Below are 24,957 nucleotides of genomic sequence, written 5' to 3'. Positions count from 1 at the left end.
CGCACGCCGCAAGACATTTCCACGTGCCGATCCTACACCCCTCTTCCCGGGTGCCATCATCCACTCGGCCGTGTGAGGAGTACACCCCAGGATGAGTCTCCCACCTTAGCCCTCTGGCCCCAAGCCAGCCTGGCCCCTTCCTCTCTACACCCACCCTGAGCCCTGGACCCCGAGGCTCCACTGCCACCCAGCGCCCAGCCGCTCCCCTGCAGCCAGGAAGGTCGGGTCCCAGGGAGCTGAGCTCTAGCTTCCTGTCCTATCAGGGGGAGGCTGATAAAGATGAAGGAGGGTGGCTCCACTGTCCACCGAGCCTGGGCTTGAAATCCCAGCTCCGACTCTGATAGTGGCCTTGAGCAAGTCACTTCCCAATTCTGGCCTTGTTTTCCCATCCACAGACCTAAAACCTTCCAGGTTATTCTGAGGGATCAGGGGTTGTGTGTGCGAAGTTCCTAGCACAGAGCACAGCATGAGACCAAGTGCCAAGTGATAATAGCTAAGCCTTTAGAAGTGTCTTCCATGCCAAGTCCTTGCTAACAACCCTATGAGGTAGGTACTATTACCAGCCCTATTTCACATAAACCAAGGTCACTAAGCTCTGCCTTGGCTCCAGCCCAGGCAGTCTGGCCTCTGAGTCCCAGTGAATAGCAGCAATGACCATCATAGCCAAGGGGTAAGGCCAGCTGCCAGGGGTCCCCATTCCACATTCCCAATCTGCTTATCCCACCCAGGCCCTGATGGGAGACAGGATATGCCCAAGGTCACCCAGGGAGTCAGGAGCAAAGATAGAGTCAGAGCCCAGGTGCCCCCTCCCAGTCAGGGCGGGCCTGACCCCATTATACGATTTGATGAGACCCACTGAGGTGAACCAAGGAGACAGAGGAACAAAGTTGGGGTCCCAGGGCTGGGCCTTCCCCCCCAGGGGGAAGCAAACAGTTCAGCAGCAAAATCCACAGAGTGAAGTTTATTCCCGACAAAGGTTCCCTCCCCCCTCCCCAGCCCGGGACAGGGACAGATAGCTGGGGTGAAGATGGGGGGCCTCTGAGAAACAGGGAAGGGCCCTGGCCCCCCCAGGCCATGCCGTGTCTGGCTCCCCCAGCCCGGCTGAGTCCACTGCGCCTCCCTGCCCAGCCCTCGGGAGAGGGGAGGGGGCGCCGGCTCCTGGGTGGTTCCAAAGTGGAGTGTGAAAATAGAGAGATATATATATTTATATGCAGTGGGCAGTCCGGTGTGGCACTCACACCTCTGTCTGGAAGTCACCATCAGGTGGCTCTGTGGGCTCCCAGGCGGCTGCTCGGTGCAGGCCCAGCCGTTCTCGGGGCTTGGGGGGCAGCGAGCCCAACGTCATAGACTTGAAGGTGCCCCAGCTCTGGTGTCTCCGCTGTTGGGACAAGCCGGGACGCTCCCCGGGGCTGGGCTTCTCCTGCGGGAGGCAGTGGGAAGGACCCGTGGAGATAGGCCAATACCCCCTCGCCCACTGAACAGCACAAGCTAAGGAGGCCCAGAGAGGGCCAGAGAAGCCCCAAGTTACCCAGCACCCAGGCACCTGAGCAGAGTTCAAACCCAGATCCGCCCGGCTCCAGAGCTGGGTTCCTGAGCCCTGGGCTCTGAGAGGCCCCTGGGGTTGTCCTGCTCTGAGCCCGCCCTCCTCAAGATCCTGCCGGAGCCCCTGGCATTGCCCGCCTTTCCCGGGCAGCCCCAGAAGTGTCACTCAGGCCATGGGTAGGCCCTTGGTGAGGCAGGCTGAGGTTGCCCAGGAAGGGGAGGAGGGCTGGGAGGGAAGAAGCCCCTCAGAGCCCACCTGACCCTGACCCAGCCCAGGCGGGGGACTTACGCTAGACACGCTCCATTCGGCTGTCCCACCCAAGGACACATTCCACCACTTCTCCCTCTGCAACAGGGGCCATGGGCAGGGTCCGACCCTGGGGGGCCCTTGTCGGGTTGGGCCCTGAGCTGTGGGCAGGGAGCACTTGGGAGGAGCCCTCACCTTGGCTGTGGACTGGCTATGGTAGCGGTCGAAAGTGTGGAATTTCTGGTTGAGCTCGTGGTAGAGTTCCGAGTGCCGCTTCCGGGTGTGCATCACCTTCTGGGAGCCACAGGGGGTCAGAGGAGGCGGACCTCACCGGCGGCACCGCGAGCCACCCCCGCCCCCGCCCCGGCCGCTCAGCATCCCGGCTCCCCACATCTCTGCCTGCTGCTGGCCCCCTAGGTCAAGGCCTGGCTCTCCCTCGACTTCCCAGCTCTGGGCTGGGGCTCGGGTTGGGGGGATGGTGCGAAGACCCCACGGAAGCCACAGGCTCGGGGTCCTTGGGTCAGGCTTTGCAATGGCGCTTTGGCTCCCGTTAGGAGTGGACCCTCCGGGAACAGACACCACAGACAGATGTTCCCCAACACACACACACGCACACGCATACACACACACACACACGCACACACACCACTTACCTCAAAGTCCAGGTCTGAATATCGTAACTTCTTTCGCTGGGAGAGAGCACCAAGGAAACAGTGAAGGAGAAGAAAGTTTTTTAGCACATGCGGGGGCTTTCGAGACAGGAACCCTGGTACCGAATATCTGCCTCGCACCTCCCCGCCAGCCCGCGCCCAGGAGCCAGGAATCCCTAAGGGTGGCCCTCGGGGTTGGAGGACCAGGGCAGAGGCCTGGGGGAGGAGGAGCTGAGGCGTGACCCCACCACAGGCCCACACTCCCGCCGCTCCTGCAAGGCCCGCACGTGCCCGAGCCCGCAGGCAGACCCTCACAGGGAGCGCGCGCACACACACACACCGCAGACATGCGACCTAAGCCAAGTGTCACAGAGACATGGATTCCCGCATGGGATCACAGAGCAGACCCTCCTTCCTCTGTGCCCCGGACTCTGCCCCTCCGCCCCATCCTGCCCCATCCTCTGCCAGCCACAGGCGCCCCTCTCCTTGGAACCTTCCACTTGCCCTGCAAACACAAGGACTCGGGTTTCCAGTCCTTCCTTTTGACTCTGCCTTGCTGACAAACCAGGTCTTGCCTCCCTGGCCTCTGCACCCCTCCAGGCCCTCGTTTGCCCAAGAGTGCATTCAAGGCCCCATTGACCTATGCAGCGTCCAGCGCTGTTCAAGGAGGAGGCCTTAGAGTCTTAGCATGTTGGCACCAGGAGCACTCAGGAGAGCAAAGTCAACTGTCCTGGGTTACACTGGGGAAACATCAGGGAGGAGGATAAGACCACCAACTAAGATCTCCTAAGTCTCGGGCCCAGCAGACATGGTCATCACCACTGGCCTCCATGACACCACTCCCTCCTGGTCCTCCCACCTCCCTGCCTGCCCCTTCGCCCTGCCATCCCTGGCTTCCCCAGCACCAGGCCCTCCACGCTCGGCCCTAGACCTTCTCCTGCCCTTGACCATGCACATGTGTGTACCCTCCCTGTTCTGGCCACATCTCTCCTTCTGGAGGCAGCAGGACATCACTTCCCGTCCCCTGATGCCCACAGGCACCACACACAAAGCTGTGCCCAACTAAAAAAACTCCGAATTCCCCGCCCCAAACCCACTCCTCCGCCTCCACTCCACTGCAGTTGCCTGCACCAGAATTCTGGACGGTATCCTTGACCCCTCAAGACACCGCCACATTTACTGCTACCTCCCACACACAGAGCCCCAAACTGGCCTGTCCTCCATGGCCCAACTCCAGGCAGGTGTCCACAGAACAAAACCTGCCGTGACGCCGACCGCGCCCCTCCCTGGCGCTGCTGTCGTTTTGTCTTTGTTATGCCTTCCTGTGTCTGCCATCTGCAGCAGGAGCGGGCACCAAATGTTCAAGAAGCATTTTTGGGAGAGAAACTAAACTTGCAAACCTCTAGCTGCTAACTTAATTTCCTTTGTGCGGAGGATGGGGAGAGGTGTCGGAGGCCAAACAGGAGAAGCTGATGGTGTCTGAGCTGTGACTCCTGACCCTGTCCTTATCCGCGCTTCCATCATCCCTCCCAGAGTTCTAGAATGTTCTGGAGTTCTACAGTGGCTTACTGCTTGTCACCTGCTTGTTCCCAGTGATTCCCTGAGGAGGCCGGAGAGAAGGTGGGACATCCACAGAAAACACACAGGCAGTGAGACAAAGGAGCTCGTGTTTTCTCGGGAAGAGAGGGTCAATGACCAGAGGCCTAGGGGCAGTGCCCGAGGCGGATTTCAGGGATGTTAACAGGATCAATTTCCAATTATCTAGCACTTTCTACTTGCTCCACAAAGAGACAAACGTTTTATACCACTCAATTAACCCTAGGAACAACTCTACAAAGAGGCTGCCCTCTTCCCAAACGAGGAAACTGAGGCTCAGAGAGAGAGGACGCTCGGGATCTCACAGCTGATCAGTAGGGCCCCGATCCACACTCAGACCTGCCAGACTCAGCGACCCAGGCTCCCAGCCCCCGGTGTGGCTTCCCTCACAACCCAACACTAGGCCCCTCCAAGGAAGACCCATTCTAACCAGTCACCGCAAAGGAGGCCCTGAAGCACGTGGAAAGGCACGAAAAGTGCGTCCTCTGCGGCCACAGAGTCCCAGCCCATCGGAGGAGTTCAGAGAAGCCAGGATTCCCTTGTATTGGCGGGAGCACACACCGAGGAAGAAAGGCACGGTGTACGCACCCCCAGCCACTTCATACAAAGGGGCCGCTGGGGGGGGGGTCACTGCTGGCTGTTCCCCCCCCCCCCAGCTGCCGCCTGCGACTCAGACATCACCTCTGACATACGGGGGAGGGCCTCCCGCCCCCAGCCCTTGCCCTACAGCCCCTCACCTCCAGGGAGCCCAGCTTCATGGTGGAGCCCGGCACAGTACGGGGCATGGTCCGGCTGCGTTCCCCTGGCTCAGATACTTGGCGGGCACTGGGCGTCGGTGGGGGCGGCTGGAAGGTCATCCCGTAGGGGTTCTGTAGAGACCCATAGGCAGGGCCCAGCCCCAGGCCCGAGTGGTCCACAGACAGGAAGCTGGGGTAGCCTTCGGGGTGGGCCAGCGTCTTGGCAGCCCGCCGAGGGGTGCCCTCGGGCCGGGCCCTCGGGGGCTCTTCGCCAGCCCCGCCCCCGCTGCCGGGCTGCAGGCTCAGAGTCCGCCGGGGCAGCACCATGTAGTCTCCCTCGGAGCCCGGCTCGGGCCGAAGCCACGTGAGGTCCAGCTGCCGCAGGCCGCCTTCCCCACACATGTACACGGGGTTGGCCTCCTGGGGGGGCGGTGGCTCCCCCAGCCCTGGTGAGGCCGCCATGGGCACCAGGATATTCCCGGGCAGTGGTGAGAAGCTGAGGCTGCCCTCGGGACCCACGAGGCAGGACTTGGGCTCCTCGTCCTCGTCCAGGGACAGGCGGGACAGTGTGCCCGTGATGGTCGATGGGTTGCAAGTGTTGACCTCCTTGAACAGAACTGAGGGCAGGAGTGGGAGAGAGGTTAAGTCCTAAGGAGGAAGAGTCCCTGATGCCCTGGCCCAGGCTGGGTAGGTACCAAGCCCCTGAGCTTGGACTGAGTCCAAGGAGAGGAAACTGAGTCCCGGAGAGATGGCTAGGTGGGAGGCACTCTCTCACACACCAGATGGGCTAAGAAGAGGGGTCAGACTGGCCCAGAGGCCCATAGCAAGGCAGGGCAAGGGATGAAGCCAAGGCCCAGGTCCCACAGGTCGGCTCCTGGTGCAGGTCCTGACCTCTGACCCCCACAGCCCCAAGGCTGTCAAAATGGCCTTGCTCCTCCCTTCCCCCCACCCCTCCAGCAGCTCCTCCCCAGGAGCCAGAACTGGAAAGAGATTCTGGTAAGAAGTATGGAAATGATATAATAATGTGACAGCCACTCTATGCCAAGCATCCTGCCAGGCATTTGATGTCCCCTAATTCATTTAAGGCTCAGAGAAGTAAGCTCTTTGCCCAAAGTCACACAGGAAGTGGTGTTCACAACTTTGACTCCAAGTTAGGGCTCTCTGACTCCACAGCTAAACCCCACAACCAGACCGTTAACAGGACCTCCCATGATCGGGCTGGAGGCTCTACTCGCCCACCCCTGGGGAACATTCTCAGCTCTCAGGCAGACTCACCTGTCTGACAAGCCAGATCCACATCCTTTTCAAAGTCTGACTATAGGCAGAGAGGGACAGAGCAGATGGGCAGAGAGAGGATTCATGTATCAGGGTGAGGGGAGGGGGCTCAGGCCCCTCCCCAGCCACCCAGAGAGGCTGCCCTTGGCACACTGCCCGACGGAGCCCAGATGGGCCCCAGACAGGGTCTTGTCCAGCCTCACCCGACAGGTAGGAAAACTGAAAGGGGAAAAGACTTGCCCGATGCCACCAAGCTGTCAGTGACTGGGCCTGAATCAAACCCGGGCTCTGTCCCCTCCCTGTCTCTCATCCCCTCCATGGATGGGAAGATGAGCCTGGGGCCGGAGGACTGGGGGGGGGGGGCGCACACACTCAGAACCCAACCACACCCTGCCTCGGCCTCCTCACTCACCAGGATCTGCAGCTGCCCATTCTTACAGGAGTCGGGGGAGTCTTCACTCTCATCGGCCCGGCACACGCCCATCTGGCACTTCACCACGTCCTGGACCTGGGGGCAGCGGGTGCCTGCTGGGCCTGAGGCCACCACAGGGCCCCTGGCCACAGCCAGCTGTGCCTCCCACCCCAGGCACCCAGGTGGGTGTGGAAGGAAAGAAATGCGTCCAGTGTAGGGGAAGGTCAGAGGGGAGAAGGAGCCCTAGGAGGCCCGAAGGCCATGGCCAAGGCTGCCCCAGGCCACCAGCTTCCGCACCCAGCTGGGGGCCCGGCTGGGGCCTGGCTCCTCCCCATCGGCCAGGTGAGGTGGATGGGACGGGGCGGGAGAAGCCCAGCCCCACCTCTCGGCGCAGGAAGCAGTGCACAGCAGTGATGACAAAGCCCTGCGCCGAGTTGAAGACAGCGAAGAGGGCCTGGAAGAGGACGGAGCGCCGGTCTGTCATGGCCAGGACGGCCGACATCCAGGTGAGCGCCAGCAGGGGCAACACTACGCAGGAGCTCCAGAGCGAGGCCCTGAGGACAGCAGCAGAGGGTCCATCAGGGTGACACCCCAGGGGACTGGGGGGGGTGATGAATCCAGGCCTGCACTAGGCCTGGGGCCCTTAAGCTGCCCAAGACTGGCAGGGCTCCACACTCCAAGACCTCAGCAATGTCCCCAAGCAGACAGAGGCCGAGGAGCCAAAGGCAGAGAGACAGAGAACAGAGACAGAGAGCAGAGAACGGCAGCGGGGCCAGAGCAGGGACCAGGAGAGGTGGGAGGGACCAACACGGTGGGGCTGAGCCAGAGGCGGCGTCGGGACGGAGACAGACGGAGAAGGCGGATAGAGCCGGTGGGAGAGAAGACGGGGAGGGAGGCAGATGCAGATGCTGTGAGTTTCAGCCCCAATCTGCGTGGAATCACAGGCCTGGGCTGCACCCCCAGAGATTCCAGGAGAGGCGGGACAGGGCTGCACAAGGAGAGATGGCAGACACGGGGAGAGAGCGTGAGACGGGCCGACACACAGATCCAACAGTCAGAGAGCATGGAGGACGTGAGCGCACACATCTTTGGGAATGGGGTCAGGCCCGGTGCAGCAGAGCCTCAGGTCCCCAGGGAGGTGGTGCCAGGCTCCGGGGGGGGGGGGGGAACTCAGAGCCCTGGGCAGAAAGAGCATAGCTGGGGCTGGCCGGAAAAGCTGGGGTCATGACCAAACCCACGCATCCCCCACCTCCTTGACTAGGGACAGCCGAGGGAAGAGGCAGACGGGCCCTGGCATCCAGGCCCCAGAGCCAGCCTGCCCTCCCCAGCCAGGGCCCACGTGGGTAGAGCAGGGCAGGCTTGCCCTACTGGGCCAGGTGCCACGCCCAGCCTACTCTGCCTCGTGAGCACCCCAGTAGGAGAGTCAGGCAGGGGTGGGAACGGCTCCGGACAAGGCAGAGAGATGGGCAGGGGGCCAAGACCTGACCTAGGAAGAGAAGCTGGGGGCTATTCAGCCTGGCAGGGGGCGGGCACCGTGGTCTCCACAGCCCCCGGGGGCGCAGCCAAGACTCAGAAAGGGCCTAATCACAGTCATAAGAGCTGCCATTGATTAACCACCAATCCTCTGCCAGGCCCTACACTGAACAATTTACATACATTAGTTCACACTGTGATCAAAACAACTCCAGTAAACAGGCATGGGGATTATTATCCCAATTTACAGATGAGGAAACTGGAGTGTGCCCAACTGGGAGAAAGAGACAGAGCTGGGATGCAGACCCAGCCTGTCCGCCTCCAAAGCCCAGGCTTTTCACTGCTAGTTCTGAGAGACTGAGTCGGGGAGGCAGACGGCTGCCCAAGGGAGAGGGAGCTTCCTACCACAAACAGCTTCCCAGAGACGGTGCCGGCTGCCTCCAGAAGCAGTGAGCCTCCCTGACCCCGGAGGTGTGCAAGACAAAGCTGGACCTCCACTGGTCAGGGAGGCTCTGATGGGTTTCCGGCCCTGGGAGGGAGGTTGGGTCCAAGGCCCCTGTGGATTCATTCATTCACTCAATCTGCTCTTACGTGCCTCTGAGTTTAGGATCCTCAGAGGATTCCAGGGGGTATGTTGGTGAATCGCTGAGATTCTCTGCCCCCCCAATTGATTGTGAGATTCAATGCCTCTAAAATTCTAAATCTCAGATTCTATGACAAATGATAAGACTATGATTCACTCATTCTAACATTCGTAGCTTCTGATTGTCTTATTCTAAGATTCTATCTTTCTAAGGTTCTATGAGCTCAAAAATTCTAAGGGCCTAAGATTCTAAAAGCCTCTGTAGGTTGGGGGGTGTAAGGAGGGCTCTGCAGCTGTGCCTGGATAAAACATAAGCTGGGAATGGGGGCAGGGGTGGGAGCAAGGGGTGGGCACAGGAACCCAGCATTTTCCAAGAGGCACAGACATTCACTCCCCGTTGCCCTTTGCCACATCAATGCCAAGCCCTTGAGTGTGGAAGTTGGCAGGGCAGGGCAAGCTTTCCAGGGCACTGGGCTCATATCCCTCCTCCCCCCAACCATGGGCACTGCCCCCCATTCTTTTGCCCCCGCCCGCCCCCACCCCCTCCCCCCCGGGGGGCACAACTAACATGGCGTTCCTGGCCGAGGCTGAGCTGAGCAGGGGGCTGGGGACCGCTCCACACGCTGAGCAGGGGAGGAGCAGGCTGGCCCAGGGGCACCGCTCCGACCTCGGGGGCGGCACAGACATGGGAGAAGGAGGGGGAGACACATGGGAAGCGGGAGGAGATGGGGCAGCATGAGCCCCAAGTGGGGTGGGAGGGGGAGGGCAGACGAGAGAGAAAGAGGTGGGTTAGGGTGGGCGAGGGGCTGCAGCGGAGCACTCCAGGTGCCCACCTTGCCTGCACCCTTGATGCACCAAGGTCAGGGAGCCCCGGTCGCATCGGCAAGCCCTGAGTCTCCAAGAGGCCCGGCCCTCCCTCCCTGCACTATTTCCCACAAGGCCAAGTCACAGCCCCCTTACCCGGCCCTCTGCTTCTTGGACTTGTCCGAGATGCCATCACGTGCCATGAGCTTGTTGAAGACGATGATCCCGATGAGCATATTCACCTGGGGGCCCAGTGCGGGGGGGGGGCGGGGAGAGACAGGATCACCAGGTGCCCTCCTGGCAGGGAAACCCCCAAGTGGGAGCTGGAGTGCAGGGAGAAGGTGGAGCCCCTACGGCCACACCCTTCCCAGGATGCTAAAGGGGCACATACCAGGACAATGACAGCTGCAGGGCCCACAAAGGCATAGAGCAGGCCGCCCTCCAGGGAGAGCCAGCAGCTGGGGTGGAGGGAAAAGAGGGGGCATCAGACACACCACCGCTCAGTGCCCCCTGGGCTGTCGATGGGGCAGAGCCTCCAGCTGGGTGACAGTGAGCCTGGGGCTCCTGCTGAGCCTCAGTTTCCCCTCTAACAAAGACCCAGCCCTGAGTCCACCATGGGTGTCAAACAAGGCTGATCCCTGAGCTAAATGGTTCTTAAAGATTATCCCCAATCCCAGCACATCCTTTTACAGTCAGGGAAACAGAGGCTCAGAGACAGGGAAGATTTTGCCCACAGCATGGCAGGCACGGGCCAGGACTGCAGCCTGAGTAGACCCCATGCCCAGTGGGATGCCCAAACAGGTCCACTAATCCCCCTGCTGCCCGCCACGGGAGGCCCACGTACTAGCTGGATGTACCGTATCCTTTGGTGCGGGTAAAGCCGACAGACACAGCCACCACCAGGGCCGGCAGACCTGCAGGAGCAGCGGGGGGGCCACAGTGAGATGGCTGTGGGTTCCCAGAGTCCTCTCATCCTCCCAGCCCCAGCGCAGCTGACCCCGGGCCCAGAGAGCGGGGGCCGGGGCCAAAGCTGACCCTGTCCTGCGGCTCCTGCCCCCAAGGCCCAGCGACACAGTCCAGCACGGGCCCTGCTCACCCCAGCCCAGGCAGAGGAAGCGCTTGCGAACGAGGCGGGTACGCATCCGTCCGATGACAGCCAGGTAGGACTGCCAGGCCTCCGTGAGCACCCAGCAAAAGGAGGAGAGGAAGAAGAAGTGCAAGAAGGCGGCAGTCATGGTGCATACACCCTGCAGGGAGACGGCAGGGAGGGAGTGGCCCCGAGCAGCCACCAGGGTGGGAGGCGCCAGGCTTCCCACACCCGCCGCTGGGTGCTGCCACGGCCGCCCCCCCGAGCCCCGCCCCCCCACAGAGCCCTGTCAGGCACCCCCGCCTTTCTGTACCCACACACAGCACGACACGGGCCCGGTGACACGCACACAGCACCCGACATCCGGGAGGCGGGCGGGCAGGCCACCCACGCACAGACGGGGCTGGCAGGGAGGGGCACAGACGGGAGCAGCTGCCGAGTCACGGCCAGGCGGGCCCCACACCTGGCACTTCGTAATGCTGGCACCGCAGAGCCGGCCGAGGGGGCAGAGGGCACGGCCGGCCGAGGGCATCCGCGGGCAGGCGGCACGAGAGGCCCCGCTCCGGCTCCCGCAGACGCAAGGAGGCCCGGGCTCCACAAACACCCAACGCATGCGCACGCGAGCTCAGCTCACGTACGTGTTCCCAGAGGCACACACACACTCACCACTCGGGGACACACACACCCCTCCTTCCCACTCGTGCCCTCCCCCAACCCGGGGCTCGGGTGTATACAAACAGCCGCCACGTGGGCACGGACGTGCAGACACGCGCCGGCCCCGGCAAACGCTCTCCGCCCTCAGCCCTTTCACGCCTCTCTCACCCTGGCGCCCGTGACCTGCACCTGCCTTGCTCAGCACCCGTGACTGGCCCACGAGGATCAGGACGTTGGACGCCAGGATGGACAGGCAGAAGTTCAACAAGATGATGGAGCGCTCGGATTTTATGAACCTGAGAGGGCACGGCGGGTAGAGGAGCTAGCCGCCCTGCCCAAGCGCGGCTGGCTGGCCACCCCCCGCCTCACCCTGCCCAGCGCCCCACCTACCTCCAGAACGCGGCATAGATGGCGAGGAGGGTGAGCAGCGCCATGCAGGACACGGCACAGCCGATCACGAGGGGGACCGAGGGGGAGCCTGCCAGCTCCAGGGTCTAGGGAGGATGAGCAGGCGGTCCACCGGGTCATGGGCCCGGCAGCTGCGGGGGTGCCCTCCCCCTCCCCACTCCCTGTCTGGCACCAACTGGCACCTACACCTTTCCCCACACTCACACACGGGGGGAACTCATCATCACATCCACGTGTGCATGGGGCAGACACAGTCACACATGTGCACGTGCGTTTATGCTCGGTCACCCGCACTTTACTACACACAACCAGACACGCATGTGTGTGTACACGCATGCAATCGCCCCCCCCCGCCACACGTCTCCAGGCACACGTCGTCCCTGTGAGCACCCTCCCGGGGGCACGGACTTGTGTGTGCAGGCCCCCGAGTGCACCCGCTCAGACGCACGTGCGGGATCACCAGGTCCCCGCCGACACCACCACGGATGGCTCCTGGCAACCTCGGAGGGAGCACACACCCCGCCCCCCCGCCCACCCAGCCCAGGCACCTCCCTCCCGCTCACCAGGTCCTTGGGCGGCTGGGCCAGCACGGCAAAGGTGGACAGGTGCTGGCACTGACAGCGAGTGTGCGTCGCCTGCGTCTCCAGCGTCTGGCAGCTCTCGGTGTCCCAGTCCCCTGAGCTGGCGTCTCTGGAGTCAGGGGAGAAGTGGAGTGATACCCAGCCCAACTCCGTGGCCCCTCACCCCCTGGTGCTGGAGGAAATCCAGGGTAAGGCCACACCCAAGAGGCCCGGTGGCTGGGAGCCCCCAGATGTGCCCTGGACCCCTCAGGCTGAGGACAGCCCCAAGGGACCCCCCTCGCCTTCCAGGTGAGACAGCCCCCTGACAGAGTGCTAGCGCTGCACCCCACACACACAGCCCCAGCCCAACTCACGCTCTGGAGTAGTCCCAGCTGGCGCAGTGGGGATCGGTGGTGCCCTGGGGAGCAGAAGCGACGAGCGCAGCGTGGGGCAGGGAGCTCGCCACCCCGGACCACCACCCCTCCTGCCGCGGCAGGCCCCGCACAGGCCGGAGGCGCAGCCAGCTATCGGACAGGCTTTTGGCTGCCCACAATGGGGTACCCCAGGGTTACTGTCTGGGTCCCCACTCACGTTGATGATGTAGGAGAGCTCCACTGTGATAAGGGGCTCAGCTGGTGGCTGGGTGGGGGGCCGCACAGTCACTGTCATCACCCTGGATGTGACGGCCAGCGGGGGTCTGGGGGACAGGTGCTGAGGTCAGCTCCTGCCAGTGGTGCCCAGAGCCCAGGAACCCCAAAGGCGCTCTGGATCAGGGGCAGGGGGCTACCAGGGAGCCACGGCCCGGGAAAAGCCCAGAGGTCAGTGGGGCCCGGGACTTCAGGTGAGGTCTAGAGCTCAGTCCAACAGCCCCGGTCCCTGGGAAGCCTCTGGGAGCTGCACAGACATCTTTGAGAAGCCCCTGTGTCCCTAGCCAGGCAACAGGGCCCGAGGTCCAAGAGGCTGCAGAGGGAGCTCCCCGCGGCCAGCAGAGGCTCAGTCCTCCTCCTCTCACCCAGGTGGCCCCAGCCACCCTTCCCGGGGACTCACCTGGGGGGCGGCAGGATGAGGCCCAGCGTGCGGTAGAGCACAGCACCGATCACAAAGTAGGAGGACGACTCCTCAGGGTCTGCCGGCAGGAGGCGCTGGTGGGAGTGGCCGGGGCCAGGGGGCACGGTTCCTGGGCCCCTCCCCCTGCCAGGGCTGCCCACTGGGCCGGAGGCAGCTGGCTTCCCCGGGGAGGAGAGGCTGAGCACCTCCTTGGGTAGGAAGAGGCGGTCCTCCGAGTGCCGCACCCAGTCCTTCATGCCCCTGCGGCCGCGCATGGGGAACGTGATGTCACTGGACACGGCCGAGACCGGTTCGCGCTGAATGCTGATCACTGCGACCCGCACCAGAGACAGAGGGACAGAGGCGGCCGGGAGAGTCACAGGGGAAGAAACAGAAACGGGAGAGACAGACACCAGGAAGGCAGACGCAGACACCGAGGTTGGTACAAACACACGGGTGGGGGACACGCACACAGAGAAACAACCCCGGGGGGTGGGGTGGGGAGGGGAAGAGACAGGGACAGAGATACAAAGAAGGGGTTAAATGAGGGAAAGAGAGGACCCAGAGAGACAGAAAAATAGGAAGAGCCCTCAGAAACCATCCCTCCCCCACAGCGGCCTGGGTTCTACCCTATCCAGCCCCCACTCCCTAGCCTGCCTCCTGGTACCCAGGTTGTCTGTGACAATCAGAGAGCTCTGGAAGGCCTTGAGGGCATCGCCCACCAGGTGAATGAAGTCCTCCACGACACGTAGCAGGTGCACAGAGCCAGGGGATACCTGGAGACAGAGAGTATATAAGGGTCCGAGGCAGGGGTGGGTCCTGGGGGAAAAGGCCTGGAAGCCCAGCCCCTCACCTGCTGAGCATCATCCCACTTTTCCTTGTTCTCTGCATCCACCATGAAGCTCACCACCTGGAAGAAGCGCTGGGGGCAAGAGCCGTGGGTGTCAGGAGGTCCCAGCCCCAGGGATGGTGGCTTCCCCCTCCATATAATCACACACGTCACCCCCATAGACTCTGCCACGGGGGCCCAACCTCCCACTGCAGTCTAGGGTGCCCTCCTTCCTTCTGGTGGGGCAGGGCGGTACCTGCACGTCGTCAGCCGAGGGCACATAGGTGGCCCTCTTGAAGGTGTCAGTGACATTCCTTAGAATGTCCACGGAGAAGAGCAGGTCCCCGCTGTAGTAAGTGCGCCGGGCCAGCAGCTCTTGTAGGCTGCGCACCACCTGGGACATGCCCTCCCCTGCCAGCATGCGCTGCCCTTTGGCCAGGTGCTCCCGAAGCTGCAGGCGACAGGTGGGCTGCTGTCACCACGGGGTCAGGAGCTGGGACTGGCCTCGGGCCCATCCCACTCCAGTCCACCCACTGCTTGCATCCAAGAGGGGCAAAAGGTCAGCGAGAGCTGCTCAAAGGGGCTCATAGGAGACAGGGTCCAAGAAAAAGACCTAAAGATACTTGAAAAAGACCAAAATAGAAACAGCTAGAGAAGGGAGGCGCTCAGATGTGTACATAAAAGATGACAAGCACGGCACAGGGACAAGGCACCTCCCCATCCCAGAGGGGTCATGCACGCTCCGAAGTGTAACGCGCCCTCACTATCACTCCCTCTTCCAAACACGAGCTCCGAGTGCAAACACACAAGTACCAAATACAGTCAGACACGCACAACACACAGGCCACATTCACTGCCGGCACTCTTAGCGCCCCCAGCAGGCCCCGGGCTGAGCACTGCGGACACAAACATAAATCCAACTTCGCCCCTGCCTTTAAGGAGCTCCCAGTCTAACGGGACACAGACATTTCGATGAGCATTCATGACACCTCATGACTGGGAGGCTCGGGGGACCAGAGGAGCAACAGAAGGAGGCGCCAGGAACAAGGGAAGACACTTGAGAGTCAGGCCCTGAGGTATGAGTAGGAGTGTGCTGGGCAAGGAGAGACACAGGCAGGCAGAGGTGGGCACAGCACATGTATGCCAAGGCACACGGGCAAGAGCAGGAAGCAAGCTCCCTCCACCCCCTGCCCGAGCCTGGGACAGACCCTGTGCCACCCCAGCCCAGCGGGGCACACTCACTGACAGGTACAGGTAGCGGTACTCGTGGGAGATGCAGCGGGCGAAGCTGGGCAGACCCCAGTATGCCACGCCCTGGGCACTGAGGAGACAGCGGCGGCTGGCAGACCCTGCAAGGGGGACAGGACGGGACCCGGGGTTGGGTGTGGGGGCCAGACTCCTACTCACTTCACTCCACACCTGAGCACAGAGGCTCAAACAGGCGGGGGGTGGGGGCAGAAGGGAGTGAGCAGGAAAGGCGGAGGTGGGGGCTTCGGGGAGAGTCACCCCACCGCTCACCTGAGGCATTGGGGGGGCACTTGTTGTAGATGATCTCGCCAGCAGCCGCCTTCTTCCACGTCATCAGCATCACATACTCATCCCTGCACATCTCGTGGAAGGCTGTGGGGACAGTGGAGGGGCTCAGCTAGGCCCACAGGCTTGTCCCTCCACCCCCTAGCGTCCTGTGGCCGATACCTGGACACCTCTTCTCACTGCAAGGCTTCACCTCCTCTCCGGTGCCCTCACAGGGGTAGCCCTGCGCACCCGTGGCCTGGCACATGCGGAAGCGGCGCTGCCAGCCCGTGTCGCACGTCTTGGAGCACAGGCTCCACGCGTTCCACGGCCCCCACTTGCCATCTGCGGCTGCAGAAGGAGGGTGTGAGTGGCCCCAGCTGCTCCCTGGGGGCCGGGCTGCCACCTGCCCCCCCTGGCACTGAGTACTCACCTGGGCACTCGAGGTTGCTGCACTCGCGGGTGTCCGTGAGGGCCCCTGTACACGTGGCCCAGGCTGGGCCCGCTACACTGCACTTCCGGCTGCGCTGCTGGGTCCCGTTGGCACAGGATGTGGAGCACGGGCCCCAGGGACCCCATTCTAGCCACTGGCCTTCCACTGCATGGGGAGACACAAGCAGGGGCGGCCGTTGAGCAAGGGCTGTGGGGACCAGTGGGGGCAGGGAGATGGCAGAGCCTGTTAGGCATTCAGACTTGAACGGGGCCAGACCCACGGGAGAGGGGTGGATGAAGGGGGGCTGCAGTGAGCTGGTGGTGCCTGGGCCTGGTCCTGCCTGCCTGTCACCAGCTCCAGGAACGCAGGATACCTCTCCACTCAGCACCGAGGCAGCACTTGCTCTCTCTTGGTAAGGGAAATGGGCCCCAGGGACACCTCTGGATCTCTGCCCACTCTTAAGTCCAGATTTGTGTCCCCTCACAGCCAGGCTGGCCATGAGCACCAAAGGGCAATGAACAGCGAGGGTATCTCGGGGCTTAGGGGAAGGGGCAGCCTTCTTTTGTTGGGGTTACAGTGTGGCAACTCCAAGTCTGGGCCCGGCCACATCACCTCCCACGCTGGCAGGTACGCTTTGCCATTCTCCCCATGCTTGGTTCAAGTTCATGGGCCCCCAAGGGCAGAGCACTGGACCTGACTGCCTCCCCTGGGTCTCCCGACCCCCACCCGGCTGGGCAGCGCCCGCCTGGAAGCCCACGGGCGCTACTGACCCGGGCAGGCGGCCATACTGCAGAGCTTAGTCTGCAGCTCGGGACCCTCGCAGGCCTTGCCGCCGTGCTGGGGGGGCACGCAGGTCCGCATCCGGCTCCGGGACCCCCGCCCGCAGCTGCGGGAGCACAGGCTCCAGGACCCCCACTCCTCCCACACGCCGTGCACTGCAAGGAAGCACGTGGCCGGTGGCTGGGCGGCACCTTGGCCCCGCCCACTGCCCATCCGCCCACCAATCAGGAGCTCCGGCAGCTCTGCGACAGCTCCTCATTGGCTCTGCACTGGGCCCCAGGACTCCGCCCTTTGGGGGGAAAATGGAAGACACAGGCTTCTAGTCCCAACTCACACAGGATACCTCCTGTGGACACCAGGACAGGGAGACTAGGACCGACCCAGGAGGGGAGCCGGGGCTCCTCCTCTCCTGGGGGCACAGGAAAGCCCAGGAAAGGGCTCAAGATCCGCCCCAGCCTATCTATCCCACCCCAGCCCTCCCGATCCCCAGACCCAAAGCAAGAATCCAACATGACAGGCCTGGGGCAAGAGTAGTGCCCGTCCCAACCCCAAGCGCATGGACACACACAGAGACATGAACCTCTACACGGACACTGACACAGAGAGCTCACACTCCGGAACACAGCTTTGCCCCAGCCTTCTGCAAGCTCTTGCCACACTCCCGGGTGCCAAGACCCCTTCCCAGGTAGCCCTACTCTAAGTCCACGGCCAGGAGCTGGTCATGGTCTAGGCACCGCTGCACTCCCTCAGGGAACAAGGAACAGGACTGGCTGAAGCGGCCCCCCACCTCCCCATGGCGGACCACCTGTCCCAGGCAGGCGCATGCACATTCTCAGTACTCCATGCTGGACTGAGGAGGCTCCCTGGGGACTGGGATGGGGCATCAGAGCAGGGAGGGGGGATGGTCAGGCAAGGTTTCATTTAAAAAAAAGAAGAAGAAGAGGAAGAAGTGGCATTTGTCTTAGATCTTGAAGGGCAGGCTGAATTGTAATAGCCAAGGTGGGGATAGGATGAGAATAAGCCAATGCAGGGGGATGGGAGAGTGCAAGAGGCGCTGGTATGGCCAGAGTGTAGGGAACACAGAGGGCAATGGGGTAAAAAGATGAGCCTTGATTACCAGGACACAGGCATCAAGGGAGTGCTGGGCCCAGAACCAAGCCCACTGGTGCGGGCCCTGGTCTGATTCATCTGTGTCCCCAGCGCCCTGTGTGGGGCTGGCCATGGTGTGGGGGACAGTCAAGTTTGCTGAATAAAAAAAAGGAGGCAACCCACCATCTTTGGAAGATGAACCTGCCCAAGTCCCAGGCAGGACCTACCCCTGCAGGCAGAGCAGGCGGGAGGATGGGCATACCTGGGCAGGTGGCTGAATTGTTGCAGGGCCGGGTCTCCCGCAGGGGCCCGCTGCACAGGGTCCCATAGGGGGAGGACACGCAGGAGCGGGTCCGCACCTGCAGACCCTGCCCACACGTCAGAGAACACACGCTCCACGGGGACCACTCCTCAGCCGCCGGGTCGCCTATGAGAGAGGGACAGCGTCGGCGGCAGGGGGCACCTCCCAAGCACTCAGCCTCCTAGGGATCCTCCTACCCTGACCCCAAGTGACAGGCTCTGAAGGAGGCCGCCCATCCCTGCCCACAGGCCTCACGTGGCAGGGATGTGACTGAGCTCCAGGACACAGACACAGACGGGCACACGCCAAGCACACATGCCACCAGACGCCACACCGTCGGGCCCCCGCCGCAGAGGAAGGGAGGCGGGCCCGAGTTACCTGTCTGCGCCATGTATAGCCCAGGCTCATCTGCAGACCTTGGCCACTGGGTTTTCACCTTCGGTTCCTCTTCCGGCTCCTCACCTGGAACACGGAGGTGGTGGCAGGGGCTCAGCAAAGGCCAGCTCTGTCCTGCCACAGTGGCGCAGAGAGGGCGGCCTTGCTCTCCCTCAGCCCGAGGGTCTGGAACCAACTGCAGGCGATGCTGAGTGAGCATCAAGTCCTTGCCCCTCCCCCACCACCATCATTTCACAGATAAGGAAACCGACGCTCAGAAGGCCACACGGGACTCGCCCACAGCCTTACAACCGTCTTCTCCTCCTCTTGCCTCAGCTGGACTGAGGAAGACTGGAGAGGAGTGGCCGCTCACGTCGACGGGCTCCGGGAGGCTTCTGGGCCATGGGCTACCCATACCTAGCTCCTCCAATCCTCCTCTGGGAGGCAGGGACCACCGTCTCTGTTTAAAGATGAGGACACTGAGGACCAGAGAGGGGAAGTGACTTGTCCAAGAGCACACAGCCTGGTAAGCCTGAGGCCCAGGCTCTTTCCCCTCACGGGACTGACTCCTCAGGCTGACAAACAGACCACCCCCCACGCCTGCCTCTGGGACGTGATTCATGCCAAGCCAGGGGCTGAGTGTCAGGCCTGGATTCTGCTCCCCATGCATCACTGGACTGTGACCTAGAGGCCCAGGTCAGAATGCTACTCCTCTGAGACCCCAGGGCCTCGGGCAGGTGCCTACAACCTCGCAGACCCTCCTCCCCACTGCTCCTGTGGCTGGGAGAGCAGCAGGTGCTCCCGGAGGCCACTGCTGCCTCAGCCTCAGCCTCAGCAGGCTCTCAGCTGACCACCCTGATTTATGTGTCTGGTCTAGGCCTTGGAAGCACCACCAGTGCTGGAGGAGGGGCTGGGAGCTCCCCTTCTCCAAAGCTGGCCCCTCCTGCTCAGACATGAGCTCATCCAGGCCCCCTCCCACGGGCTAGGGAGCATGGATGGGGGCTGACATGAGCACAGAGGGGCAAGACCCAGCCCATGTAGAGGCTGCTGGGCAGGTGGGAACAGCATTGGGGACAGGACTCAGCCCATGCTGTCCCCGGACTAGAAGGTACTGCTGGCCCCCAGCCCCAGGACCTCTTCTATATCTGAAAGCCAGGTCAGCACCAAGCAGGCACGGTGTTTGAAGGAACCCAAGAGGGCTATGCTCTTTCTGCCCCCTGCGGCCCAGTCCGGGCTCTGCGTCCGAGAGAAAGCTCTATCCAACCAGGCACCAAGAGGGCCACCTTGAGCAAACCTGCTGGGTAGGGGGCCCTGAAGTGCCACTCAGCCCAGCTTCTGGTCTCATCAACTCCAGGGCCCCTCCCTCCATTTCAGCCACTAGTCGCAGAACTCAATCTACATCCTCCCCAAAACTTCTCCACCAGCTCAGGACAACTGGAGTCGTGCCCCATGTCCCAACTGGGACACGGACAGTGATCAGCTGTGTGACCTTGGGCAAGTGTCTGCCTCTCTGTTTTCCCCTCTGTAGAACAGTACTCGGAATACCCCCTCCCTTGAGGGCTGACTTGAGGACTCCCTGAGAGGCAGGCCATGAAGCCCTTGGCACCCTGCTTGGCATGTGGTGAATGCTCCAGAAGGCAGGACCCATCTGGCTTATTTTTACCATCTCCCCCTCCCCTCACAACCTGCACCTCTTCTGCACCCTCACTTGCCACCCTTCAGCCCCCTCCCTGGGGCCTCCTCCCTTCAAATGGCATCTGCAACCCCTCCCGGCCTCACTTTGGGCCCTGCCTCCAGCAGGACCACAGAAAAGGTGCCCATGCCATGCTTGCCCATTCCTGAATCCCTTCACCCAGCCCTTCCACCACACCCGCTCAGCCAGTCCCCAGCCCTAGAGCCTTGTGACAAGCCGCCTTCTCCACGCCCACCCCCAGGCTGCTGAAGAAATCCACAGCTGTGCCAACTGGCACCAGGACAGATTCAGGGCTGCATATCCGCTGGGCGCCTGGGGCTTCTCAGCAGCACTCCCTGGCTCCCCGCCTTCCCCATTCCCCACCTTCTCTGTGCCAGACCTTGACCTCTCTCCTTGAGCTCATCTCTGCTCCCTCACTCTCTGCAAGGAGCTCCTTTACAGAGAAAGCAAACGCTGTGACATAGGAGGCCCCCCAAGCCTCGCCCCTGACTTCTTGCCCCAGACATCCAACTCCCAAATTCCCTGCAGTCCCTCTTACAAAGGCCAGCCCCCCCCCCCCGCCCTGCCCACCCTGGCCCTGCTTCTCCCCCTCCCACCTTCCAGGAGGGCTCCACCCATTACCCTCTGGCTCAGCATTTGGTCAGCATGGTCTTCCCATGGCCACCCAAGAATGGACCTCCATTCTGGGGGGAGCCCTCCTTCCTCCCCCAGCTACTGTCCCCCCGGCTCCTCCTCCCCATCAATAAGTGTTCCACAGCTGCCATCTAGTTTCTCACCTGCCACTCACATCCTGGCTCAAATGTCACCTCGCCTGGTAATCCACTGCAGTCTGGCTTCTGACCACATCTTTCTGCTGAAACTGTTCTTGACAAAGTCATCAGCGCCCTCCTTATTGCTAAATCCTATGGCCGCTTGCAGCTTCGTCCCACTTGACCCCTCGGCAGCACGGGGTCCTGTTGACTCTTCCTGCCTTGAAACACTCCTCTCCCCGACTCTCCTGGTTTCCTCCTACCTGTCTGGCTCCTCCATCCCAGTCTCCTTGACTGCTCTGTCTTCCTGCTGCTTCCCACATCGGGCAGCTATGCTCCGTCAGGTTTCCGCCGCACCGCCCCCCCGCCCCCCCCCACCCCCAGGTTTAATTTAGCCCCTCTGAATGGCTGCTCCCGAGGCATTACCCACAGCACCCCCACGCTGGGCTTCGCTCCTGTGTAGCCTCCTGCCTTCTGAACAGGTCTCCTGATGAGGGGCCCTCAAAGTCAGCCCGTCCAAAATGGGACCACCATTTCTTCTCAAATCTCTACCTGCTTGTTTCCCACCTTTTTCACCTCAAGAACTTCTAACTGATTTTCAAAATCCAGCTCACGTGGCTTCTCATTTCTGAAGTCTTCCTCATCCCCCACCCCCCAGATAGAGTCAGCTGTCCCCTCCTCTGTGTGCCCTGTCGCCTCTGTGTCCACCTTCTGACCGTCTGAACCTCCCTGGGCTCGTGGGCCCTTTGGAAGAAGGCCGTGGAAGCCATCTCCCTGAGCACAGTGAACACTGGCCCTGGATCCGGTCCAGAGGCATACCAATAAACGCCAACTAACACGCCGCTCCTAGCTTCCCCCCCCCCCCGTGGGGGTCACCAGAAATGGTCCCTTGTAAATCTTGAGGATCAGCTCCGCCCAGCAGTCCTCCACCTAGACCAGGCCCCATCCTGACACCCATGTCCTAGTAAACATTCTGCAGACGCTGCCCAGCCTATCACAAATCCAGCTGAGAATCCCTTCATCTAGCTCCTGCCTGCGTCTAGACCCTCACTGTGTCTGTGGCAACCCCCAGCCGTCAGCCTGGCATCCAGGAGGGCCAGCAAACCCGGACGTGATGAGAGCCGTCTGACCTGCTCGCTGCGGAACCCCACCACTTCCCGTGGTCTCCACGCCTCTACAAACTGTGCACCAACCCTTTGCTGGCCAGCCCCAAGACGGAACCAGAGGTGATGTCGGTGGTTTCTAGAATCCATCCGATTTGAAAATCAGAACGTGTCACAGGCCCAGCTCTTGAGTCCCTCTCCAGGCCTCCTGGGCTGGACCAGAGACGGGGCATGGGGACAAGCCCAAGGCCACAGGGCCAACACTGACCGCCCCCCCCTTCCATTCCCACCCCACTTCCCTCAGAAGGTAAGCCAGCAATTCATGTCCCCCACAGATGAAAGGCAGTTCTGCCTGAAGGGGAGGAACACAAGTAAGACCAGAGTAGTTACCCACTGAAACCACGTTTATTCAGCATATAGCACGTGCAGGCCCCAGCCGGCTCGGGGCCCACCACTGGGGGAGTCTAAGAGGCAGCTGAGCCAACAGGACAAGAGGGGGTTCTGGAGGGGGTGTGGGCACCCCCAGAACTTCCAAGTGTCTTGTCCAGGGAGCAGCACGAGCTTGGAGGACCCAGGGCTCGGATGCTCACAGTCCTGCAATCTATCGCCTTTTTCACCTGGGAGCCTGCCCTGGGTGGGACGGACCTACTGCCTGGAACCCGCTTCCCTGCTCAAGCCCAGCCGACCTCCTAACTGTTCTGTTTTGTTTTGAATAAGGTAACATTTACTACACAAGCCCTACTTGCCAGTCACCGTGCACCCTACCTCGCCTCATCTCATCCTCATGAGGATGGGCTCTCCCATGTTACTAATGAGGACAGCGGCTCCGAGGTCGCATGCCCGACAGAGGCTGAGTGACATTCGAACCCAGGCCTGCCTGACTCCTCCGGAGGCCACGCTCTTCCTACTGAACTGCGCGGCTCTAACAAATGCAGTCCAACTTGGACCTCCTCAGAGACGCCTTTCTTAATTCCATGGGACCTCGAGTCATTTCCGCCCACCTGCTCGTCATCCCCCCCCCCAAGCCCCTCACACCTGCTACTGTTATCCTGTTTTAACACCACCTTCTAATCGTTCCTTTGCATATCCACTCCCCACTCCCCACTGGAGAGCCTGATTCTCTTCTGTAGCCTCCAAAGTGATCCTCTGGGAGCCCAGCTCAAACCACACACACTCCCCCTCCCCTGCTGAGGAACCTTTGGCAGCTCCCCACAGCTACCAGTGTAAACCTCAGAGCCCGGCATGCGCTGGCCCCTGCTGACCTGTGCAGTCCTGTTTTCTTCTCCCCACCAGGCAGCCAAGCACACTGCAAGGTCATGTGGGCCAGTGAGAAGGATGTAGCTTTAAGAGCCAGACAGATGCAGATTTGATTCCCAATTCCACCAGAGTCTTGCTGTGTGCCCTTGGGCAAGTGGCCTCACCTCTCTGAGCTTAAACACCTCCAACTGAAAATAGAAATGATACATCCTACCACAGGTTCAGAATTAAATGAAACAAGAGATATGGACGGCCCAAATACAATAAGCTCTCCATGGAAAGGGAATGCCACCTCCTTCTTGTTATCTACAGGCTTTCCTCTCTGCGATTGGTGTTTCCTCCCCTTGGAATGCCCCTCCTCCACCTCAATCTGCCAAAATCTTCTACATGTTAAATGTTGCCTCCTCCAGGAAGCCTTCCTAGGCTGACCACACAGGAGTTTGGCTATGCTGGTCCCTTCTGTGGCTGAGACCCTAGGCTGCCGCTCTCTGCAGCTGTGAGTATTCTGGGCTCGTCCCTCTTGTGGCCACTATGGGAGGGTCTCAATCTCCCTCACTCCTCTTGCACAGAGGGCTTAGCTCCGAACAGCTAGACAGAAGACAGGCATTCAGCAAACATGGGCCAGATATCCCTGAGCGTTCCCCTACCCCAGTCATACAGGAGCCACTCTTGTTCCACGCCCCATCCCCCGGCACTGGCAGATAGGGTGGGCTCAGGCTCTCTGCCATTTGAGCAGACTACAGACACCTGCTACACCATGCTCTGCAGACCCTGCCCCCAAACCCCACGCAGTGCAGCCCCCTCAGCCTCCTTTGTCATGAATGTGTTAAAAATAACCATGATAATCATCACTTCCACGGGGAGAGCAGTGCGATTTACAAAGCAGTCCTCCCTCCCAGGGCTCTCTACATCCTCCCTGAGGCTGGCCCCGGGGCCCTGAGTAGGCACCAACAGATCCCCTTGAAACAGGGCTCTGTCATGTCTCTCCATGGCTTCCCACCCCCAGCAGTGCCTCAGAACCCCACGGGGAGGGGGTACCGGGAGATGGCTTTGAAAACCCCAAGCTCTACCTCTGCAGTCCAATGCAACTGGGTATCCCCATGAGAGCAGATGCCCAGCCAAAATGCCAGTTCCCCGCTGAAGACTTCCTCCCCCAAGCTGCTGGCCTATCTGCCCAGCCTCCCAACAGAGTGAGCTGGGGCCCTGCCACCTCCCCCACGTGGCCAGGAGCTCCTGGAGAGCAGGGACCACACCTGACTCATCCGACCTCATCTGGCCTCCCCCACGACACCCAACTTCTTGCTGCCTTAAGGCCCTCGGCCAATGGCGGCAGGGTCCCAGAGCCTTGACCCCATCTCCCACCACTGGGGCTACTGCCCAGTAACGCCAGTCCACTAGACCTCCCTGTACCGACACGCTCACACTTCCATGTCCTTGCATGGGCTGCTCCCTCCTGCAGGGTTGCCCAAAGCATGCGGTAGGAAATGACTTGGGGTGGCTCACAAACATGCCATTAAACAACCCTGGATCATGGACTGAGGCAGTTCCCCCTTCCAGGTCTCTTTTTTAATTAGGGTGACTTCCTGCCAATCTATCTGCCTGCGGTGGTCTAGTTTGTGCCTGCCCTGATGCAAGTAATAGGACCCCTTCCCCTGCTTTAAAACCTCACAAGTGTCCCAGTTTAGATGATAAATTATACGGCTGCTTTACTTTTAATCCTTCCAAATGCATGCAAGATAAAGTCTCTGGGGGCGCCTGGGT

The 24,957-nt window shown here is 61.5% G+C and overlaps 1 protein-coding gene across 9 annotated transcripts in view; it reads right to left on the bottom strand.

Moving 5' to 3' along the window:
• Positions 1-946: 946 nt before the first annotated feature.
• The window catches only part of ADGRB2 (adhesion G protein-coupled receptor B2), a 59,517-nt gene continuing 35,506 nt past the window's right edge, over positions 947-24,957 (bottom strand). For 2 of the 9 annotated variants that reach the window (XM_036098634.2, XM_036098652.2), the window contains exons 3-30: positions 18,398-18,481; positions 17,981-18,145; positions 16,620-16,784; positions 15,850-16,014; positions 15,600-15,767; positions 15,423-15,524; positions 15,147-15,253; positions 14,161-14,355; positions 13,929-13,997; positions 13,743-13,851; positions 13,076-13,406; positions 12,620-12,725; positions 12,403-12,446; positions 12,032-12,158; positions 11,451-11,554; positions 11,254-11,356; positions 10,416-10,566; positions 10,164-10,233; positions 9,711-9,777; positions 9,476-9,561; positions 9,084-9,182; positions 6,842-7,013; positions 6,460-6,555; positions 6,048-6,087; positions 4,773-5,389; positions 2,443-2,478; positions 1,985-2,083; positions 947-1,420 (exon numbers count right to left, since the gene is read on the bottom strand). In XM_036098634.2, coding sequence (XP_035954527.1) covers positions 1,235-1,420; positions 1,985-2,083; positions 2,443-2,478; positions 4,773-5,389; positions 6,048-6,087; positions 6,460-6,555; positions 6,842-7,013; positions 9,084-9,182; positions 9,476-9,561; positions 9,711-9,777; positions 10,164-10,233; positions 10,416-10,566; positions 11,254-11,356; positions 11,451-11,554; positions 12,032-12,158; positions 12,403-12,446; positions 12,620-12,725; positions 13,076-13,406; positions 13,743-13,851; positions 13,929-13,997; positions 14,161-14,355; positions 15,147-15,253; positions 15,423-15,524; positions 15,600-15,767; positions 15,850-16,014; positions 16,620-16,784; positions 17,981-18,145; positions 18,398-18,481 — 3,863 coding nt within the window. In that variant the 3' untranslated portion in view covers positions 947-1,234. Of the gene's footprint in view, positions 1,421-1,984; positions 2,084-2,442; positions 2,479-4,772; positions 5,390-6,047; positions 6,088-6,459; positions 6,556-6,841; positions 7,014-9,083; positions 9,183-9,475; positions 9,562-9,710; positions 9,778-10,163; positions 10,234-10,415; positions 10,567-11,253; positions 11,357-11,450; positions 11,555-12,031; positions 12,159-12,402; positions 12,447-12,619; positions 12,726-13,075; positions 13,407-13,742; positions 13,852-13,928; positions 13,998-14,160; positions 14,356-15,146; positions 15,254-15,422; positions 15,525-15,599; positions 15,768-15,849; positions 16,015-16,619; positions 16,785-17,980; positions 18,146-18,397; positions 18,482-24,957 lie in introns of those variants that run through there. The other 7 variants (XM_036098642.2, XM_036098656.2, XM_036098666.2 and 4 more) reach the window with 7 other exon arrangements.

Source organism: Halichoerus grypus, chromosome 5, assembly GCF_964656455.1.
Source record: "Halichoerus grypus chromosome 5, mHalGry1.hap1.1, whole genome shotgun sequence".
Taxonomy (NCBI): Eukaryota; Metazoa; Chordata; class Mammalia; order Carnivora; family Phocidae; genus Halichoerus; species Halichoerus grypus.
Note: the sequence above shows the minus strand (reverse complement) of the source record. Positions and strands in the feature narration are given on the sequence as shown.